This window comes from Electrophorus electricus, chromosome 15 (assembly GCF_013358815.1).
Source record: "Electrophorus electricus isolate fEleEle1 chromosome 15, fEleEle1.pri, whole genome shotgun sequence".
In the NCBI taxonomy this organism is placed as follows: Eukaryota; Metazoa; Chordata; class Actinopteri; order Gymnotiformes; family Gymnotidae; genus Electrophorus; species Electrophorus electricus.
This window is the reverse complement of record NC_049549.1, coordinates 12,151,582-12,172,670: the sequence shown is the minus strand read 5'-3', so window position 1 is coordinate 12,172,670 and position 21,089 is coordinate 12,151,582. Positions and strand designations below refer to the sequence as shown.

Sequence of the window (21,089 nt, the reverse complement as noted above, 5' to 3'; positions counted from 1 at the left end):
CTTGAAGAGATTGTTTAGTACAAGCCTGTGACGGCGCTTAATGCGAAACTTTGTGTACTAAATCCAGATATTCTTCGTGAAAGGTCCGGCGTGCATAAGCATATAAAATACTCCTGGTTGTATTACACAATGCTGCAAGTATGTGTTTCTGTTTTATTCGCCATAGACGTCCAGAGCCCTGAAGGTGAACGGCACTTTATATTGTATTGTTTTCCATCAAGCATACCTCATCATCAGATGGTCATTGATCGTAAATTTTACGTTATACATGAAACTGTGCAGTGATTCGGCTCTCTTGGGCTAAGCTTTATAAACAGACAATGAATATATGCACTGATAAATTCTGTTGCAAATGGCACGCTAAATAATTAACGACTTTCTCAGAGAATTAATCAGCACTATCAGATTAATCATCTTAAATCTATCCTAGTGTTAATTGGCTTAATCAATATTCTGGTGGGTTGGGTGAGTAATAGCTACAAGCGCCTAAAGCAATTGTAATTAACAAGAACTGAACATTGACGTCATTCGGGAACATTTTTCTAGGGATGAGTGTGTTGGGTTTTCTTTGCGAGGAAACTTAATATTGGTTGGTTTAATTTGGATCCACAGCCCTACCTCAGAATTCATGTTCCTTCGCACTGCGCTTGCGCAACGGCTTCCGACGCTACTTGCTGAAGCGCTGGCTGCTGCGGTTTGGTGCGGAGAGGGTTCGGAGCAGCACACAACTTATTTATTTTCCAATTCAGACGTGGCATCCCTGCTCTTTCCTGCATTGTTAGTTTTTCTTTCTTCATTGTCCGCAAACAACCCATCTTAACCTCACCATGGCAAACAAGGAGGAGAAACCAGAAGGGAAAAATTCGAGTTGGAAAGATTTTATCTACAACCCACGAACCAGGGAATTCCTTGGGCGCACTGCAAGTAGTTGGGGTAAGAAACCTGAGTAAGGAAATCCCTGACGGTTGTTATCTGGCAATCCATAGCCTAAATATATCTTTTAGTGACACATCGACATAATTGATAATATCGCACCCTTAAAGCCAGTCTGTTCTGTAGTATGTAATATCTCAATATTCACTTAATACCCGGCATTTCCATGGTTTCGAGTTAACCGCGTTTGTCACAAAACGGCTTGTTTGGAGGATGATGCTAGGAAATACGGTCTATTCCGACAGTTGCAACTCGCGTCTCTGTAACATAATGATTCAAGTAATAAGATAATAAAATAAGATAATACTTTTTTTTCTATAATTCTCCCTAGATTACCGAAATTGTGCCTAGTAAGATTAACGATCCAACAGTTTTGTCAGTAGACTATTGCATAGGATAGGCTGTATACAGATTGGGATATTATCTTGTTTTAAGTGACTTAAATTAAACGTAACGGAGATAGATCGATATTTCAATGATAAGACTTATTTATGCGTTGTGAATAGCTATTTTAAATCGTGCGGCATGGTAATACAAGATTTAAACCGGCCTGCCACTTGGTGCGTTATGTTAATTCAGTGATGATTACTTCATAACTGGTAGGCTATGGATCTTAATAAAAACTTCCGCACGACATAGTATTTCAAACGTTGGATGTTGGACTCGAGATTCCAGTTTGGTAATGCGTCGGCATTTGATTAATCGGTATGGCGACAGTGTTCTTCCACGCCGATCAAGCAGATTCGCACGAGGCTTGGGGGGGGGGGGGGTCATCCCATTCTATGTATAGTCCTTCCTTATTCCATTACTGTGCGCTCTATAGTAACTAAGGCCACTGCTGCCACCTTAAACCCTCATAGTAACAACGAAAATGCCCGTCAGATCAGTGACACTTACTGCAGCAGCGGTACACTGCTGTCGGTCGTAGTGACGTATGCTCCGCATGCATATGCAAATAGACTGCCGTATTCCTCCGCAATGAGAGGAAAATTCCGTGTCTCTCTTTGTCAATCGGTTATGATTAATTTATATTAGAGAAAGTTGGCTTGATCTCCTAGGTCTGTGTATATTAAATTGCTTTTCATATAATGTAAGGTGTGCCTGAAGTGTTACAGGCTTCTACAAGATGGGGGTTGGGGGGGGGGGGGGGGGGGGGGGGGCAAGTTTCTTAAATTACTCTCAGTTGCCTGGATACCAGCTATAGCCTAAATGAAATGGTGTATAGAAGTTGACGTTTTGTATCTTACATAGGCCAAATTAACATATTTTATATACCCCCCAACTCGCACATACCAATATCCGCAGTCCCCCGCCTTTTTCCCCAGGATGGGTTTGCCTTAATGCAATGCTTGAGTTCTCTGACTTCATCTCCTCTCCCTCCCACCCTCCCTTTCAAGGTCAAATTGATTCTCTCCATTCTGTTGGGGAAGGGATCCCTTTGGTCATATGGTAATTGCAATGGAAAAAAAAAACAGTTTGTTTGCTAGTCTGGGAAATGGCAGGGAATACCAATGTTATATTTTTATTGGCTCCTTATATGTATGCAGATACAGAGAGTGTCAAAAGTACAGTAACCACATCTTTATCATGGCCCTTTATCATTTGGAATGACATAATGAGCATCAAGTTTGACATGCAGACTTTTTTTTTCTATAAATTTGTTTTTGCCAATAATTAATTAACAATGAGAAAGTATAGCATCTTTGTATATATCCAGTCCATTTTGGAGCTCCTGTTATGTGGAATGGACATACATCATGGTTAATACTTAGTTGCACATTTTTACAGTAATGTCCAGATTCCCGTGGTGCATAGATATCACCACATGATGGGTGTCTTCCATTCTAATGTTCTATCTGCCCTGTTGTGCTTCCATCTTCTCACTGGCTTTCTCTGTAGCCTTGAAGTGCTAGTCATTTTAAGACCATTTCTGGTGTTTAAACGATTGCTTTGCCCCAACAATGTATAAATTTAAAGTTTTACTGACCTTTCATTTCCCAAGGGAAAAAAAAAACACCATGGATGACATTGATTTTTCCGTTATCCATTTTAATGCACCAGTTTACATGAGCACTGATGGCAGGCAGTTCAGGTTCACACTGCCCTAAGGAATATTGGAAATAATGTGTGTATTTATACAAAATATGTATGTAAACTGTGTTTGCGACTGATAACTAGAAATTAATTATGCAGAATAATCATCTTCACTCTTTAATCACATTCCTCGTTGAATTTAGATGGTACTGTTGACTTGGCCAGTTAAGAATACAGTGACTGTTACGTCACGGTCCTACTGTATGACGAAGCATAACCCAGAAGGTCCTGGGGCATTTGTTGGTGTCTGAATAGACATGGCCACTCTATAAACTTCATATTTTCTCCTCAGCATCTGCTGGCAGTCATTTAATCATTCTGGATATATGAACCACTTCCAGCAGCAGACATACTTTGGTGTTAACTTGGACAGTCCATTTATTAGAGATAACTGAGCCACTGGGCTTTAAATGGGCCTGGCTATTATGCCAAAGATGGTGTCAATCATAGTGTCAGTCCTGGATGAGACAGAGTACAAACTCTGTGTAGGAGTGCCTTAGGAATTTTGTCACTTGTAGTCAGTTAATCTGTTAATACAGCCACTGCTCATTCAAATAGATAGGTTTTTGTTTTCCTTCGCTAAAAGTAGTAAAGGTCATTATGAGCATTGTTTCTGGGTGGCCAAACTGATTTTGCTGCCTGCAAATGAATTAGGGATCAGGATTGTGTACTATAATGTTATACCATATTATGTTAGTGTTATAGTGTTATCTTTTAATGTTTCTTCACACTTTGGGTTGGGGGGTGGGGGGGGGGAGTACAGATGTGTTAACACTGTTTTGACCTTTTGATCATCAATGCCTGTAAATGCGTTGACTGACACATGGCAGATACACTCTTCAAAGCCCCAGGGGAGAAGGGGTTAGGCAGCCTCCCACTCACCTCGTGTATTCTTTAATGAAATCAGAACAGGTGGATTATACTAGGAATGCATGTGCAGTGTCAACTCCTGTGATGGCTTAGGTAAACATTTTAACACACATACACAAAAAGTAAATTATTTGGTTTGTTATACCAATACTGGCCATGACGAACATTTATGTATGCTAATTCATTTGTCTATGCTAATGCCTTTGCTAATGTACTTTTTTGTAGGATATTTCTTGAACTTTGTTCTGAAAGTTTAGTGACAGATCACTTACTGTTTGGCAGTGATGGTTATTTACAAAGGGTGTGGTCCTGAAAGATTACAGCAAACAACTGATGGAAGAATAGTGATGATTTCTCTGCCATGTGCACTTTTCCATCGTGTCTGCCTAGCTCTCATCCCAGAGACTCCCTCTGCTCCCAGGTGATGGGATAAGAGTGATGAATACTGCTGGGTTAAAAGGTTTAGCTTTGTGTTAATGGGCAGGTGTGTCTTTCTCATGCCCACAGCTATCAGCCCGAAGCACTCTTTATGTTTCCAGGGATTAGACCAGAATGCACTGTACAACATACTGCTGTGAATATATGGGGCTTCATCTGATTGGTGCTAGCTACATACATTAGGCTGGATTGCGTGAGTTTTAAACAAATGACCACGTTTATTACTAGCATGTTAGCAGCCACTTGATTCATGGTAGCAGAGCTGTGACGTGGCATGCAAGGTTTTATTATAGACTGTGTCATTTAATAAGAAATAATTTAAATGCAAATACTATGTGGCACTGCAAGTGAGGTTCATGTTTGAAACATACCAATGTATGCTGATGTTATAATGTATTGCTGAAAATAAATAAATAAAAATGGGCTATATGTCCTTTCCTGCAGTAGAAAACTTGTGTCAATTTAACTCTACATACTTGGTAATCTATGAGAGGGCAGATTGTTCCACTTTCAATAAGGTGTAGTTGGCATTTACACTTTTAGAGGGTGTAGCAGCTTTGAGGTTTTCAGTTTGTATTTTAGTTTACCAACAATGGACATTTTCCCCTGCTGGGTTGAAAAGCTCCTGATTGGGAAGAACTCCATTGGCCATCTTTAATAAACTAAGCCACGCAGCTGGCCAGTGCACTCTTGTAACAAACAAGATCCGGTCAAACCACAGGAACATACATCACCATCTGACAAATCTGACATATGTGAAAGCCTGAATGGCCATGGACACAGCAAGTGATCATTACTGGGAAGTAATTCTCATTTTCCATTACAGTTGCACCACACATAGCTGTGCTGTACGGTTTTCACGTATCCATCAATGACCAATTCCTGGCTCTATTTAGCATTAATTTATTTACTTGAGCAGGTTTGAGCAACACCATTGTTTGATTGTTTTGATTTTTCATATCCTGATCACTTATTCATTTCATCACTTTTGAATTAAGTCATGGATATTAAACTGCAATAAAATGCCTGAAATACCAGGTCAGCTTGAACCAACACATAATACCTAGTTGCTGAAAAAATAAGGCTTGTTGGCAGTAAGGGATGTTGGTTTTGCAGTAATTGGGTAAGAATGCTTGTGATCCATTGTGAAGAAAGCCTGTTTGGAATGTATGCTGTGGGAATTGAGTGCTGTAGGTTCATCTTAAAATGGAATGCTGACCCTGGCAGTCCCAGCTGATCACTGCTCTTCCTTTCACCAGAGGCTGATCTCCACCACTCTGATCCCTGCCACAAAAGTTGTTCATGCCTGGTGGTGCCCTCCCATAGGCAGCCACTTTATAGTGATGTGAGCACTATCAGACTATGATCACTGTTCAGCATACAAGGTGATTACATGCAGTTCTGGCTGAAATGGTATTGGTTACCTGATTCTAGTTTGGGTTTCCTGCATTTCATATGGTTACAGCAGCCTTCAGAGACTGAGTCAGCCATCAGTACATTCAAGCATAATTGAATAAAGTCAAGATAACATTGTTTAATAGATGTAGATTAGAAAGATCTAACTGGCCATCAAACCATTCACAAAGGTCTCGAGCACACAGACAAACCCGTAAGGGCAGTGTCTAAAATGTGCACTTTATGCACTCCTGGAATGAGCAAACAGCCATTTCAGTATTTAGTGAAAACTTTTTTCTTCATATGTGTTAAAAGCATCCAGTACTAAACATACTTATGGTTGTGTAACAAAATGTGATGTAACAGTGGTGTGGATGTCATGAAATCACAACACTTTTAAAAACTTTAAAAAAAAAAACCATTTACGAAATCATTATTTATGCAAACTGTCCTGAAGCTGATGACTTGCTGGTTTTCCTGTGCTAACACAACCACTGAAGGTGTTGAAGGGCTGGTTGATGATGAGCTCACTCTGGTGGGTTGGAGCAGCAGGAAAAGTAAACAGGCAATATGGCACTGCAGAACTGGAGTAGGGTTCCTCTTCCCAAACTTTTCTCTCTGGCCTTTCTCTAAGAGCAGGTTGTGCTAAATGTTAGTATTGCTGTGAACTCTGTATACCACTGGATTTTTTGGCATGGCTGTTTGTGTGTTAGTGTCTTAAAGCTTAAGATTCAATCATGGAGTGAAGCCAAACTAAAACATGTTTGTTTACAAAAAAAGAGAGGAAAGCAGGGGGGCCCATGGGTGCTGGCCTCATTATGCAAGCTGTTCTCTCCAGGCTTGATTCGGGTACAGTGCCCACACTGATGGGCCCCAGACTTGGTTGGGGTACAGTTCCCACACTGATGTGCTCCAGGCTTGGTTGGGGTACAATACCCACTCTGATGGGTCCCATGCTTGGTTGAGGTACTGCACCCACCCCACTGGGCCCCATGCTTGGTTGGGGTATTGCTCCCACCCTGATGAGTTCTAGAGCTTCTTCTGAGGGATATTTTTATCCACATTAGTCAGCTATCCTGGGCACTGTAAGAGGACAAGAATTTGGATCCTTGGGGTTCTGTTACAATCGGAAGAGTGAGAAGAGGGAGAGAAAACAAGACCTCCTTCAGCAGCTGAGGGAAGCATGTGCACTACTGCTGAACTGACAATCTTTTCTTTTACTCACATTACCATCACATCTTATGTGCTCTCTCTCTCTATCTATCTATCTTGAATACACTATTGTTGTACATCTAAATTAATATCCAGATTAACATGTAGCAGGATTACTGCAATACATCAGTTTGTCCTTGCCTTTGTGTTTGTTGCTGGATTTGCTTTAGCACACTCTACACTGTGCTGTGTTTCTCACCAATGTGCTGTGGATAAATGCAGCAGCAGTGACATGTGTCAGTCGCTCACAAAGTCCCACTGAGGAACACCGGAAGAGAAAGGGAAGTAAAGGATTTGGGTTGGGTTTTAACGAGCACCCCCCTCTCTTCAGATGCAGTCCTTGAAAGGCAAAGAGGCTCCAGTATGGAGGAGATAAAAGCATTGTCACAGCCAGCAACCTTGCAAATGGCTGCCTACTTGCTTCCTTATGAGTCTGGCCTTCATATTTATGCTCATATTTTATCTTATGTAAACTAACTGGTTGGTAGCGATATATGTGGTGATAGGAGATCAAAACAGTTTTTTACTTTAGGATTGACTAGGACTGTGCTTTAGGAACACTCAACAAACACAATGAGTGTTCAGTTTAGCAATCATGTAGCCATTTTGACATTTTCAAAAAGGACAGCTCAAAGATTACTTAAGTGAGAGTTTTTAAAATAATTTTGTTTGAGTTCTGAGTAATAGCATAAATTGCAGGAAAAATCAATGCACTCAAAAGTTTTAGCCCCACCTACCAGGCCATTTCCAACCCTTCTTACTCTGACTCTAACCCCTGAGAGGAAGGGAACTGTGGGGGATTACAGCATGTGAAGTGAAGGATTAAAAAAAACATGAGGAAGGAACTCAAAGAGCAGCCAAGGAGACAAACCCATTCTCTCTGGTGGTACCAGGTAGAGAAATGGGCATAGAAAAATCACTTTAAAAATAGATTTTGAGTCAGGTAAAAATACAGGTAAAAATACATTTTGAGTCAGGTAAAAAAAAAAATTAAAGGTCTGTCATGACATGTTTAAAATAAGAGTTTGTGGCAGATATGGAGTTTAAGCTTATGGAAATCATGTCTTTCATAAATGAGTAGTTAATGCATATTACAACCAAAGACTGTGATATCTAGACAGCAAGAGCTGTGTTATTTGATAAAGATTACACATTAGTGAACTCTCAAACCAAAAATCTGCCTCATCCTATCTCTTCCAACCTTTTTCCACGCAGACAAATTGCAAATATGTTTAATATAATTTTTGACTCCTGCAAATAGCTAAAATTGAAATGCTGCTGGTCGCCTAATGAGATTCTTTTCGAAATCAAAATGCTTCATATAAAAAAGAAATCAAAGGCATCTAAATAGGCCCCATTGGGGAGCTGTGGATATGAGGACTCTGCTGTTCTGATTTCACCAATAAAACTGTTCCAGCAGAATTTAAACTATTTTTGCACAGTGGGATGAGTCACAGGCACTTGGGTCAGAGCACTAGGGGTGCTTTAAAATGAACCATCCTGGATATCAGAGCAGAGGGCAGCCAACTGTCAGGCAACTGGAGTGAGACTGCTGCAACCTGATACTTGGAGATGCATTCACGGCATATGTCTCATTGCTCAATGCAAGATAAACACGTCATATGGGGGGGGGGGGGGGGCATGGTAGTTACTGGATAAAAACAACTGCCCCCCACCTACCTGCAACCAGCAGTCATAAGTTAATGACCATTAAAGGAACACTTCACTCAAAAATGCTAATGCAGCCAACAGCAAATGAATGTTAATCATCTGCTTTGTATCATGCTCCAGCTTTTTGTCATTACTTGTAAAATTATCCTGTGGGGAAAGAACTAAAGTGATAGTGCTTTAATAAATAATTTACGAATTGCGTCAACAATGTTCAGTCAAATAGTCTAAATTGACACCTTGATACCATTAGTAATTTAATAAAACACCAGAAACCAATGTCCCAAGTTGCCTGCAAGCGATGGTTGCTAACCAGCTCTTGTTGTTAAGTAGGTGTTTGAGCTGTCATAGAGTGGTACCATTCATGTATATGTATGCTGATCTGCCTGAAGAGAAATGCTAACAGCATTATGCCATGTGCTTGTGTGACCTGGCAGAGTGTACGTGCCGTGATACATTGAGTCAATTAGAATCTTGGTATTCTTTAAGAAGTCTGTCTGCTAAATCTCAAGACCATTTGAGAATTGAGTGGCTTAACCAGCAGTTTCAATCTGTTGGGGTGTCCTAGAAGTAAACACATCTTAATCTAGGAACATGATGGTTTGTCCATCAAATCTCTTGGTGCTGATGCAGATTTGAGGTTATTGAGTGGCTCTTCTGGCAGAAAGCATAAGTGTGAGTCTTTGTGTTTCTCACTTTTGCTCTCTCAATGTGCCTTCTCTAAACGGTCCTCCCCCCACACTATTTATAGTAGCAGCAGTCTACCTCAGATATCAGCAAAGAAGAAATGTGTCTATAAGTAATCTCGCTCTTACACTCACATGCACGCTCGCGCTTTGTTTCTTACTCATACTCATCCTCTGTCTTTGCAGTGTTGCAGCCTTTATAAGCCATGTAGTGATGCCTGGGTACAGAACGGATTTGCTTGCTGAATGAGTGGAGTGGTATCGAGCCTGATTTGGCTGACAGTGTCCTAAAGCACCAGTAGTGTCCTAAATCCTACGGAACTATTTAACACCTTGATATTTGTCTCTCAATTCATGCTAGCATAGAAATGATCAGAAATATTCCATTCAGTGAAGTAGGATTGTTTGTGTTCATAAGTGAATATTGAAGATGTGACTGTTTGTCACTCCTGCTGCATTTAAGACTGTTGGCTCCTCTATGGGAGTGCATTTTACTCCCTGCATTTTAGTGGTGTCACTAAATACAAACAAAAATCGAAGGTCTGGTTTTGTTCCCCTCTAGTGATGACCAGTTTCTGTTTGCCTTCACACTCTAGTGTTAGTAGACCCAGGCATGACATCATTTGGAAATCAAGGCTTTTGTTTACTATACACTTTTCAAGTAAATATTTCTTACCAAAATGTTAGTCTGAGCTTTTCTACAGTATAATTATTTTTTTCCCCTGGCTGTACTGTTAGTTCTAACTTATTGTGGTACTGTTTATATCCTTCCACCTGATTGGTGTTTCACTGAAATGAGTGAAAAGTGGCTGTTGAGGGACTTCTAGACTCTGGCTGGCTCTTGATCCTATTGGTTTAAGATGATACTTTGACTGATGATCCAATTTTAATGGTGTGTATCAGGTTTTAGCATAGAAAGATTGTGTATGTGTGTTTGTTTGTATGTCTGTGTTGTATGTATTTTTCATGATGTGTATTTGCATGTGTGCCGTCACCTTTTTTATTTAACTGTATCATTCATGTTACAGTGACATGGAAAAGATGATGAATTGCAATTTACTTTTACTGTTCTGGTCATTCAATAGAGCTGAACTGAGAGCAGTGTTGTGGGCTGCCAAACAACAGATATTATTAGAGCCTCAGTTAACCTGAACTGCATTGCACTCCAGACCAGCCAGTAAAAATGAATGTTAATGAAATACAACAACAATCTCCCCCATCTTCAACCTATAAAGGAGTAAAAGCAGCTTTGTCTTCTGTCTCATTGACAGTACTGCTTGAAAGAAAGTCACATCCAGCATAACTTGCTTTTCTTGCTCTCTCTCCATCTCTACGCCCTCTCTATCTCAATCTCTCTTTCTCTCTAGCACTCATCTTTCTCTTCTACGTGGTCTTCTATGGCTTTCTGGCTGGGATGTTCTCTCTGACCATGTGGGTGATGCTACAGACGCTGGATGACTACACTCCCAGGTACAGGGACCGAGTGGCCAACCCAGGTAATGTCTTCACACAAAATGCTCACAATGTTTCCACCACTTTCCCTAATGGCTATTAAAAAAACAGAGCACATAAGGTAGGGAGGAGGGATTATAATGTGGAGGACGTTTGATATATTTTTATGACCTGTGTTGGGGTTTTTCTCCAATCTGAAGCAGTACCCATTTGCAGTCATTGTACACAAAATGGCTCCTGTAGGGCTGCAGAAAAATAAATGTGAACATACAAACAAACACAATCACCCACCCCACCACCCACTGATTCCCCCAGGGCTTCTGATTTTTATCCTACCAATTAGCCAGTAAGTAATTTCCAAATATAAAAGCCATAACCCCTGTGGGCTTGAAGCAGCAACTATTTGCTAATGGAATCCTTAGCTCACTGTCATATTAAATTCTGTTCTTAAAGCATTTGCATAACTTTCTGAATATGGCTGTTGTAGATGAAACATGAATGGCTGTAAATCTGTTATTGTCCTATCCCAATTGGTAGTGTATCTTGAATTTTCCCTTGGGAAGATTTCTAACATTTCCAATATGATAGGATGTCTATAAATTTAAATTGGGCTGTTTACTGAACAGTGGAAAGCACATTCGATACTCAGAAACACTAAATGAGAACTGAAACTGTGACCAGAGCATAGCAGAAAATTGGTCATTAAAATAATTTTTTCAATAATTTCTCTGTGAAGTTTTAGCACCTAGTTGAGGTTACATTAAACTCCAGTGTGTTGGTGTAGATTATGTCCTCTGTATTTATGCCCACTGAGGACATTCTGCATGGATTTGATGTACAGACTTGGCATTTAAGGTGCCCTTTAGCAAAAATCATTACACTCTGCTGTTTTTACTGACATCGCGGGTCCATTTGGAAAATTGAATATGTTCCTCCTGATGGTGGCATGCATCATATATTAACTTTAAAGCTGCACTAGAGCTCATCACTGATACTGAACTCAGATGCTTATGTGAGCATAATCTTGTTTGTCCTCTACCACACATCTCACGCTTTCTTGCGCTCCATCTCCTCCTTTTAACTTGTCATTGACAAATGCATCCAGTTTAAAACAAAGACTTAATATTTACAGTGTTGACCCTTATATTTTAAGAGTTCTTGGCATGCTGGATATCAGCTTCTGGGCAAAATCTTGACTGATGTCAACCCATTCTTGCCTAATCAGTGCTTGGAGTTGATCACAGTTTCTGTGTTTTTGTTTGTCCACCATCTTTTTGAGGACTGACCACAGGTTCTCAAGGGGATGGAGATATGGGGAGTTTCCTGGCCATGGACGCAAAATTTCAATGTTTTGTTCACCGAGCCACTTGGTTATCACGTTTGCTTTGTGACATGGTGGTTGGTAATGCTGGAAAAAGCATTGTTCATCACCAAATTGCTCCTGGATCATTGAGAGAAGTTGCTCTTGGAGGAAGTTTTAATACCATTCCTAATTCATGGCCGTGTTCTTAGGCAAAATTGAGTAAACCCACTTCCTTGGATGAGAAGCAACCCCCTACATGAATGGTCTCAGGATGCCTCACTGTTGGCATGACACAGGACTCATGGTAGCACTCACCTTTTCTTCTATGGGCAATCATTTGTCCAGATGTCTAAAACAATCTGAAGGGGGCTTCATCAGAGAAAATTACTTTAACCCAGTCCAATCCATATACTTCCTTCTGAATGTCAGTCTGTCCTTGATGTTTTTCTTGGAGAGAAGTGGCTTCTTTGCTGCCCTTCTTGACACAAAGCCATCCTCCAAAAGCCTTCATCTCACTGTGTATTCAGATGCACTCACACCTGCCTTCCCTGAGCAAGCTCTGCAATGGTGGTGACCCAATCCCATAACTGCATCCTCTTTAGGAGACAGTCCTGGAGCTTGCTTGACTTTCTTGGGTGCCCTGAAGCCTTCTTCACTGCAATTTAACCTCTCTCCTTGAAGTTCTTGATAATTTGATAAATGGTTGATTTAGGTGCTATCTTACAAGCAGTAATGTCCTTGCCTTAACAGAAGACAACTTCAAGCACCACCACTTTTAAAGCAACCAGTCTGCTCTTCTAATCAGCATGACAGAGTGATATCAGCTGCCTTGTCCTCATTAACACTTTCTCCTGAGCTAATGAGAAGATCACTGAAATGGTGTTAGCAGGCCATTTTGTGGCAGGGCTGAAATGCAGTCATTTTTGTGATTAAACTCATTTTCATGGCAAGGAATGACTGCAATTAATTGTAATTCATCTAATCACTCTTCAGAATCTAGAGTTAATGCAAATTGCTACCATAAAAACGTAAGCAGTTTGTGAAAACCAGAATTTGTGCTAGTCTGAGAACTTTTGGCCATGACTCTATGTGTGTGTGTGGAGAGAGAGAGAGAGAGAGAGAGAGAGAGAGAGAGAGAGAGAGAGAGAGAGAGAGAGAGAGAGAGAGAGAGAGAGAGAGAGAGAGAGAGAGAGAGAGAGAGAGAGAGAGAGAGAGAGAGAGAGAGAGAGAGAGAGAGACCTTACCCAAGCCCTCCTTTTCTAATTTATGAACCAAAGAGATCTGTAAATCATGAGCATCTTCACAAACTCAACTCAGAAACTCAATAATTTCCCATCTTCCTTTTTAAACACTGTGCCTTTTAGCATGGTGCATTTGTCAGTGCCCTCCAAAAAGAGCAGGAACATGGTGCAGTCATGGTTCATTTATAATTCATTAAACTAATCAGCTGTTTGTACAGAGTTGCTCTTTGTGAGGGCATTTATTGTTCGTTGTGCTGCAGATTAAGAGTGCAACAACAAAAATATTGCATCTCTGCAGAGTTCTTGGCACTCCTTTGCTGTCCTCTGGTTTCCACATCATGCCTAATTTAAATGTAACTATGGAAATATTGATTTTTGCTGTCAGTACCTGCATGGAAGTGATGCATGTACCCATGAAATTAAATGATGGATTTTAAAATGTGATGAGACTCTAGCAGTTACAAAAATGATGCCCCCCGTCAGCTTCTCTTGCTGCTGTGTCAACAGGTTTGACGATCAGGCCTAGGTTCCTGGAAATCACGGTAAACCGCTCCAGCCCACAGCAGTACAGCGAGTATGTCCAGAGCTTGGAGGACTTCCTGCAGGGTACGTCCATGACAACTTGACAACTCCTTGGAAAGGCTTAGAGGAGGAAAACATTCATTGCACCATGAACTGTTTATCAATTAATATGTAACAAATTATAACATCTAATAAAATAAGCACACATTGGTAGAAGGTAAAAATGCACCTTCTGCAAAAGAAGACATTTAGCAAGTGGTTTCTGAGCTGTTCTAGCTTGAAGTCCTTATGGTCAGCTGTATGGTCATATGATGGCCAGACAAGGTAGATTAAACTGTGGACGAGACACTAGAATTAAGGATGCAGAAATGCATTAAACAAGAAAAGGGTGAGTGATGTGTCCTAGGCAGCAGCGAATAGCTGTTCCATAATTTGGAAGTATATGTGTGAAAATGTAACAAGAAAATTACGGGAGTTGCCCTGGACATCAAGGTTACCACAGTCAAAACAGTTTGGAGGTTGAAGTCTGACAGGTCAAAAGGAGGCACTTCAAGGCAATGCCAGGAAGTAATAGGGAGGACAGTGCATTACTGAAACCACCATTAAGGGGATTAGTGTTGAGTCTGCCAGCCCTTAAGAAAAGAGTAAGTTGCTTTTTGCCAAGGAGCCATAAGGAAGGCAAAGGCAATGGCTCAGTCTGGATTTTTTGGAAAAGAACAAGTAGTGTAGTTGAGGATTGGAGCTCTTGGAGCAGGAAGTCTCAGGTGGGAATTTACAGGCTTGTGTGGGCAAGAAGTGAGCTGGAGCTACAGGCCTTCTACGGAGTGAGATGAAGAGACCAGGCAGACGGTAAACTGCTCCATCTTGCAGCAGTACAGGCAGAGAAGTCAGAATGGTGGGAGGCAGGTAAGAGGTAGAAACCTATTTTTTTTTTCACTGTTAACAGCAAGTCCAGATATCTGGGAGGGATGGGTAAAGTGAGTATGGGATACGTTACTCTGAGAATCTTAATCATGGAACTGAATGCTTTATGAGATTTCACAGTCACCAGGTTGGAATGACAAATCAAATCTTATGATTTCAGAGCATCATAAATGTCCGTAATAATCATAAATTTTAACCTACTTTCTCAAAAGGCAGAAAATTGACGGGGTCCTTATAGAACTGACTGGCTTGAAAGGGTTGGCAGGGTAAGATAGACAGATCTTGTGGAACTTAAGATATGGAGAGTCTGTCCTAAGATATAGGAGAGTCATGACCCAACACGATTCCAGAGAAAGTTTTAAACCATGTAGAACCAAAGCCTATAGCAGCCAGTGCTATGGTTGGTGGTTAAGAGTAACTGCTTACCTACCAGCTAACAATTCTTTTCAGCACACCTTCAAGACCCATATTGTTTCTTTAAAGCATGAATGTGTCTCTGCCATGTTCACCTTCTCTGCTGCAGAGTACAATGACACTGTGCAGGAGCAGAACGAGCTGTGTCATGTGGGCGACTACTTCCTGCAAAACAATGGTGATGAGGTAAAGAAGGTCTGCTCATTCAAGCGGAGCCAGCTGCGCCAGTGCTCTGGCCTGGCGGACACCACCTTTGGCTACGCTGAAGGCCAGCCCTGCGTCCTCCTCAAGATGAACCGGGTGGGTGGGCAGCGTGCGGGAATGGGTGGGTGCAAGCTCTCGTTCCCTCAGGTGTTGAGGGCAAGCAGCTGTTGCTGACTCATGGAAGTTCATCCTGCTGATTTCTGTTTCAGTGCAATGACTTCAGCAATGAACAAATATGCTTGAAAGAACTTTTTACTAGGCACTTTCTGTGCTGCCAATATCTTACAAAAATGTGTTCAGGTTGAAATAGGCTGTAGTTTATTAGTTTGATGAAATATTTCACTTGTTGGTGAATTTTTACAATGCTAATATTCATTAATTCATGTTTTAGTTCAAATGGCTTGCTTTTCTGGGAAATCTGGGAAATGGAGTCTTCAGCTGCAGTCTCCATTACCTAACTGCAGTGGTGTCTTGCTAGACATCTTGTGAATATTGGCATGTTAGTGCCTTTGCTGGCAAAGATCGATGTTGAGAGAATTGCAGCATGTGATGCTGCCTGCAGATCAGCCTGCTTCTCACACTCACGATCTTCTAAATGTCAGATGCTGCACATACCCCACTCGAAATGGAGACCTGCGAGCCTGGATTTATGAAGAAATACCTGGCAGTTCTGTAGCAGCACTGGGTCTGTCCTGTCTTCAGTGATCTTACACATAAAATGTATTTCGCAGGAACGGGTTGTTCAGTTCTGATCCAGCCGTGCTCAAACACACTGAAACTAGTTATTGAATTATTAAGATTTATTGAGGAAGCATTTAGGACAATGGAGACATACATATGGTGGGTCTTTAGTAGTACCAGTTAGACTTCTCTGCTTTTCTGTTGGGTTAGTCTTCACAATCTGCGTAGTTCCATAATAAAATATTCTTTGTGGAAAAAAAAGCAGGATTTTATTTATTTTTTTACCTGTCCTCTAAACTAGAGATTTTGTGGATTGTAAATGCTGGATTTATTAAATTACTGTAAAGCTTTAGCGGTATTGGCAGTGTTGCCTCTGAATAGGTATACAATAGTCTTTATTATATTTTTTGGTGTTGTTTGGTGGTCCCTTATAGGTTATTGGGCTGATGCCACGAGGAGAACCATACATCAACTGCACAGCCAAGGTAATACTTACTATCCTGTGTGTGTGTGTGTGTGTGTGTGTGTGTGTGTGTGTGTGTGTGTGTGCGCATGCACACGTGTGAGTGTGTGGAGGTATTTGTCGATCGTAGTTAATGCATGAATGTGCCTTCATCTTGTTTTTCCAATGTCTGTTTGTGTGGTCTCTCTCCACGCCTCCTCTGCTGCTGGCAGTTCACACGTGGTAAGAACTGGGGCCTAACCTCCCTGTTGTCACCAGGGACCTCGGTCATGTTCCAACCATCTAGCTAACATTGTAGCAAGCTAAGAGGCTACGGTAGCTACATTAAACAGCAGTTTTTGCAGAAGTATTCTTTCATAAATCTGAATGTCCAATTGTCGCTTCCTTACAAATAATAACATTGCTATATCATTATCAATAATACCAATATTGATATGGAAGTTATTTCATATTTATGACAAAGCCTCGGAATATGTTTGTAATCTCAACTATTTCTTACTTGAGAAATGAATATACATAAACTTGGTCTGAGTAGAGATCCTCAATGTTCTGGTCGGTGTATGGATCTGAGGGGAAAGGGGTTGAGACTGCACCCCCTTACAAGAATAATAATAATTCTAATCTGAACATCTTCAGTCCCCCCCACCCCACCGCCATGATCTCTTTGTGAACTACTACCTGTATGTCACATGTTGAAGGTATACAGAGAACAACAGGAAGGATGGCCTCTTCACTTTAGGAAACAGATTCTCCTTATACGCTTCCCCTATTTCCACTAGAGCTCTCTCGAGAGATTCTTTTCTGCTGGTGCCTAATGCTTCTAACACTTTAATGTTGCCATTAAAGATTTCATAGCCAAGCCTTTTTATATAGAAACAAACCATTTATTTTGCCTGACTTGACCATTGGAATGACTCAGAATCTACAGTGGGCAAACTGCATCTACCGCAGTGATTATCTATTCCATCTGCAAATCCTTCTTCCAGTTACAGTGGTGACTTAACTCACTATAACTAAATGAATCAATGAACCTTGTGTCTTTGTGAATAACTCCACTTATAGCTTTAGGCATTTTTGCTTTAGACGTTTTAGACATTTCTCCACCTCTTCAATATAAGCTGTTATTTGTAGAAAATAGGGAAAGGTTTGGGCATTGTCTGTGTTCCACAGGAGAAGCCCCTGTTGCACTGAGGGGAAAGGATTCAATTTAATTCCTACTGACTGCCAGAGAGACCTTGTGTTTACATGCTAGTGAAGACTGCATATAAAACCAAATCCACTGGTTTGGTGCGAATTCTTGTTCTGGCAGCCTGTCATTTGGGTGGAAGTGATCGGGCTGCCTGAATGATGAGACTAGCTCTTGACTGCTGTCAACCAATCAGTGGAGATGCATCATGCAATGGCCCAAAGCTGCTTTGACCATAACACCAGCTTTGAACGCTGCCTTGCTGACTAAGTTGGCTCCCTAACCCATGAACTGTATTGCATTTTTATTTCTTTTTTAGTCTTTTATCTCAACAATTTGACATGTTTAATTAACTTCTATAGCACATTAATTTTCACATTACTTTTAGTTAGTAATTTATTTAGAGCTTCATTTGAAATTTGCTGTTTAAAATCCATTGTTTTATTTATCTTTGTAGCAGCTCTTATGTGAAGCATTTTGAATTGCTGCTTTGTATGAAAAGTGCTATATAAACTGGCCTTGCCTATTAGATTAGCAAAATTCAACTTATAACATTTGCTCAGACTTCCAGACTGTCTTTGAAAGGGAGCGCATCTGATAACTCAGATTTTTCAGATGTGATCCATCAATGACAGATCATAACCATTTATAAGGTTAACACAAAACCTTCATACATGGGTCCCACACTGGCTGCACTACTCTTAGAGGTATAGTTATTGCTGCTAACTGAAGGTGTGAACTAGGTACCTTGCTAAAATGCTTCTAGAAATTATGACAAAGGGATGGGCAAAATGATGGAAATGCCACCTGAAAATCATTAGTTGATCATAAACTTTGTTGGAACATAGACTATTTCTTGTTAATTCATTATTTTGAAAAAAAAAGTATCTGATACAAGTAAATGACACTTGTTAGTCCTGTTGTATTTAAAGAGTTAACTTTTTTTTTTCTTAATTATAGAGCACTTTAAGACATTTAAAATGTGGGTTGATCACTTTTTATTTGCCAAAATTGCATCTGAAATTGTGCTAGAAACAGTTAACGTTTTATATGACAAAAAAGGCGCTAAGAGAAAGCAGCTTGAGAAAGGGGGACAACTGAGTGAAAATAATTCAGTTGGACATGCATTTTAAATAGAATACTGGCCATAAACGTTGTTTTAAACCTTCCTGACTTCTCAACAAACACTGTCATTTAACTTTCACAGATATAATAATTAAACAGGCCTTACACTGAAAACCCTGTGCGACCAAAACAGAATCTATAATAATAATCACAAAATGAAACCTTGGATTACTAAGGGGAAGAAAAGTTATATGGTGAGTCATCTTTTATAGTGTTGCTACATCTGGTTTGGACTGTTTTTTCTGAGAGAGCCAAAGCATGTCTTTATCCCATATTGCTTTCCCTCAGCTAGTGAATGGGATGGCGGTTCTATTTATTTTTCTGGGAATATCAAATGACCACTAGAAAATGTTTGAAACATGAATTAAAGTATTCTTGAGAAAATATAAATTGCTTCAGCAGCTAAAGTGAAGCCAATGCCTTATTAATGTTGCATTATTATTGATTAATTGGATGTTTCCATCATTTGTGCCGTTTTCTTGCTAAAACCTATCTGGCTTTCAACATGGCTGAATGATACTACAAGAATCTCTCTTCTCATGTTAAAATGTATGTCAGAGGGGAAACAACTCAGCACTGATGAGCTGGAGCTGGTCTGTGCATCTCAACAGGAGAGGAGTGTGTGTGTGTGTGTGTGTGTGTGTGTGTGTGTGTCTGAAAATTTGAATGAAAGCTACTGCTCATGTACGTGAGGGGTGAGGAAAAGAAAATGATGTATTCGAGCTTCTAGCAGTGAGCTCACCAGTACTAGCAATAGGATATAAACACATTTCTCTTCAGTTGAGCAAGCTAGGTCAGAGGCGGTGAGGTCACCTGGGGTCAAACCTTCCCCCAAAAATCACTGTGTCAGCCCCTTTTCCTCCTCTTTGTGCTGTTTCAGAGAGACACCCCTCTGCAGATGCAGTATTTCCCTGGTGAAGGCCAATTTGACAAGATGTACTTCCCTTACTATGGCAAGAAGGCACATGTGAGTAGCACTATCTGTGATTCAAGATATACCAGTGCCAAGATCGTTATCAGACCTAATGCAAAGACTAAAGGAAACAAATTTTTGTCAGTGACATGAATATGAGTAAGGCTTTGAAAATTGTATTATGTATCATTGTTGTTCAATAATGGCACATTTTGCATACCGGTTGAGGAATCATCATAAGCAGTGAAAAGACATCCATGTAAGGTGCATCTAGTCAGGAGGGTGCATGAACATGCAAACATCAGCCAGCAGGTGGCAGTGGTGGGTCCAGCGAAAGCATTTTCTTCTGTGTTTTCTTCTTTCCCCAGCCCAACTATGTGCAACCACTGGTGGCCGTGAAGTTGCTGCTGAGTGAACAGGACTACAACGTGGCGCTGATGGTGGAGTGCAAAGTGGAGGGCTCAGACCTGCGCAACAACGATGAGCGTGACAAGTTCATGGGCCGCGTGGCCTTCCGTATCCTCGTGACCAAGTAGCCCTGGCCGGACGCCGGAGCTGCACGATGTCCGCCCACTCGCACCACCTGAGTCTCGACCCCTCCTCTCATTGCCTGCACTCGCTCGAGGCACTCCACGCATCTCCCATGTCCACGTGGCCTCCAGTACCACAAGGGAGCCTGACATTCATCATTTTGTACTGTACTCTGTAGGGGGGTTCAGAGTGGAGCTACTCATAAGGTCATGTGTGCTAGGCCACATTAGCTAGGTCTTAACTTGACACCCTGTTCCCAACTACCCACAGACTCCTTCAGGGGGGAGGGGGGTGTTTGGGGATTACAAGTAAATGCACCTTCAACCTCCTCCAAGCCATCTCCGTAAGAGACGAAGCTAGTGACATCGTGCAGTAAGCAGGGACCTGTAAATAGATGTCAGAACATCAAGTTGGTGTCTGTTCCTCTCCTATAGTGTTGTGCAGCCTGCTGTGTGGGAGTGTGTGTATGTACATGTGCACAGGCACGTATGTTTGTGTGCGCGCATGCATGTTTGTGGGTATGCACGTGTGCCATGATGTGAAGTCTCTCTGTACATATTTAATGGATTAAGACACTTGTTTTTGTTATCACTTCCACTACGTCTGACCGCTGTAAGTAAATCAAGGTTTTATATATATATATATATATATATATATATATATATATATATATAATTATAATTATAATATATTTTATATATATAATACACACGTGTGTGTGTGTGTGTGTGTATACACACACACACACACACACATATATATATATATATATAGAGAGAGAGAGAGAGAGAGAGAGTGCAAGAGAGAGAGAGAGAGAGAGAGAGAGAGAGAAAA

General features: G+C 40.8%; 1 protein-coding gene across 1 annotated transcript; it reads left to right on the top strand.

Annotated features, from left to right (window-relative positions):
* Positions 1–649: 649 nt before the first annotated feature.
* Positions 650–20,864, top strand: atp1b3b (ATPase Na+/K+ transporting subunit beta 3b). The gene is made up of 7 exons (XM_027005856.2): positions 650–933; positions 10,664–10,792; positions 13,800–13,898; positions 15,262–15,452; positions 16,472–16,522; positions 19,692–19,778; positions 20,093–20,864. Exons 1-7 carry the CDS (start codon positions 828–830, stop codon positions 20,258–20,260), a joined length of 831 nt encoding a protein of 276 aa, XP_026861657.2. The 5' UTR covers positions 650–827; the 3' UTR covers positions 20,261–20,864.
* Positions 20,865–21,089: the final 225 nt, after the last annotated feature.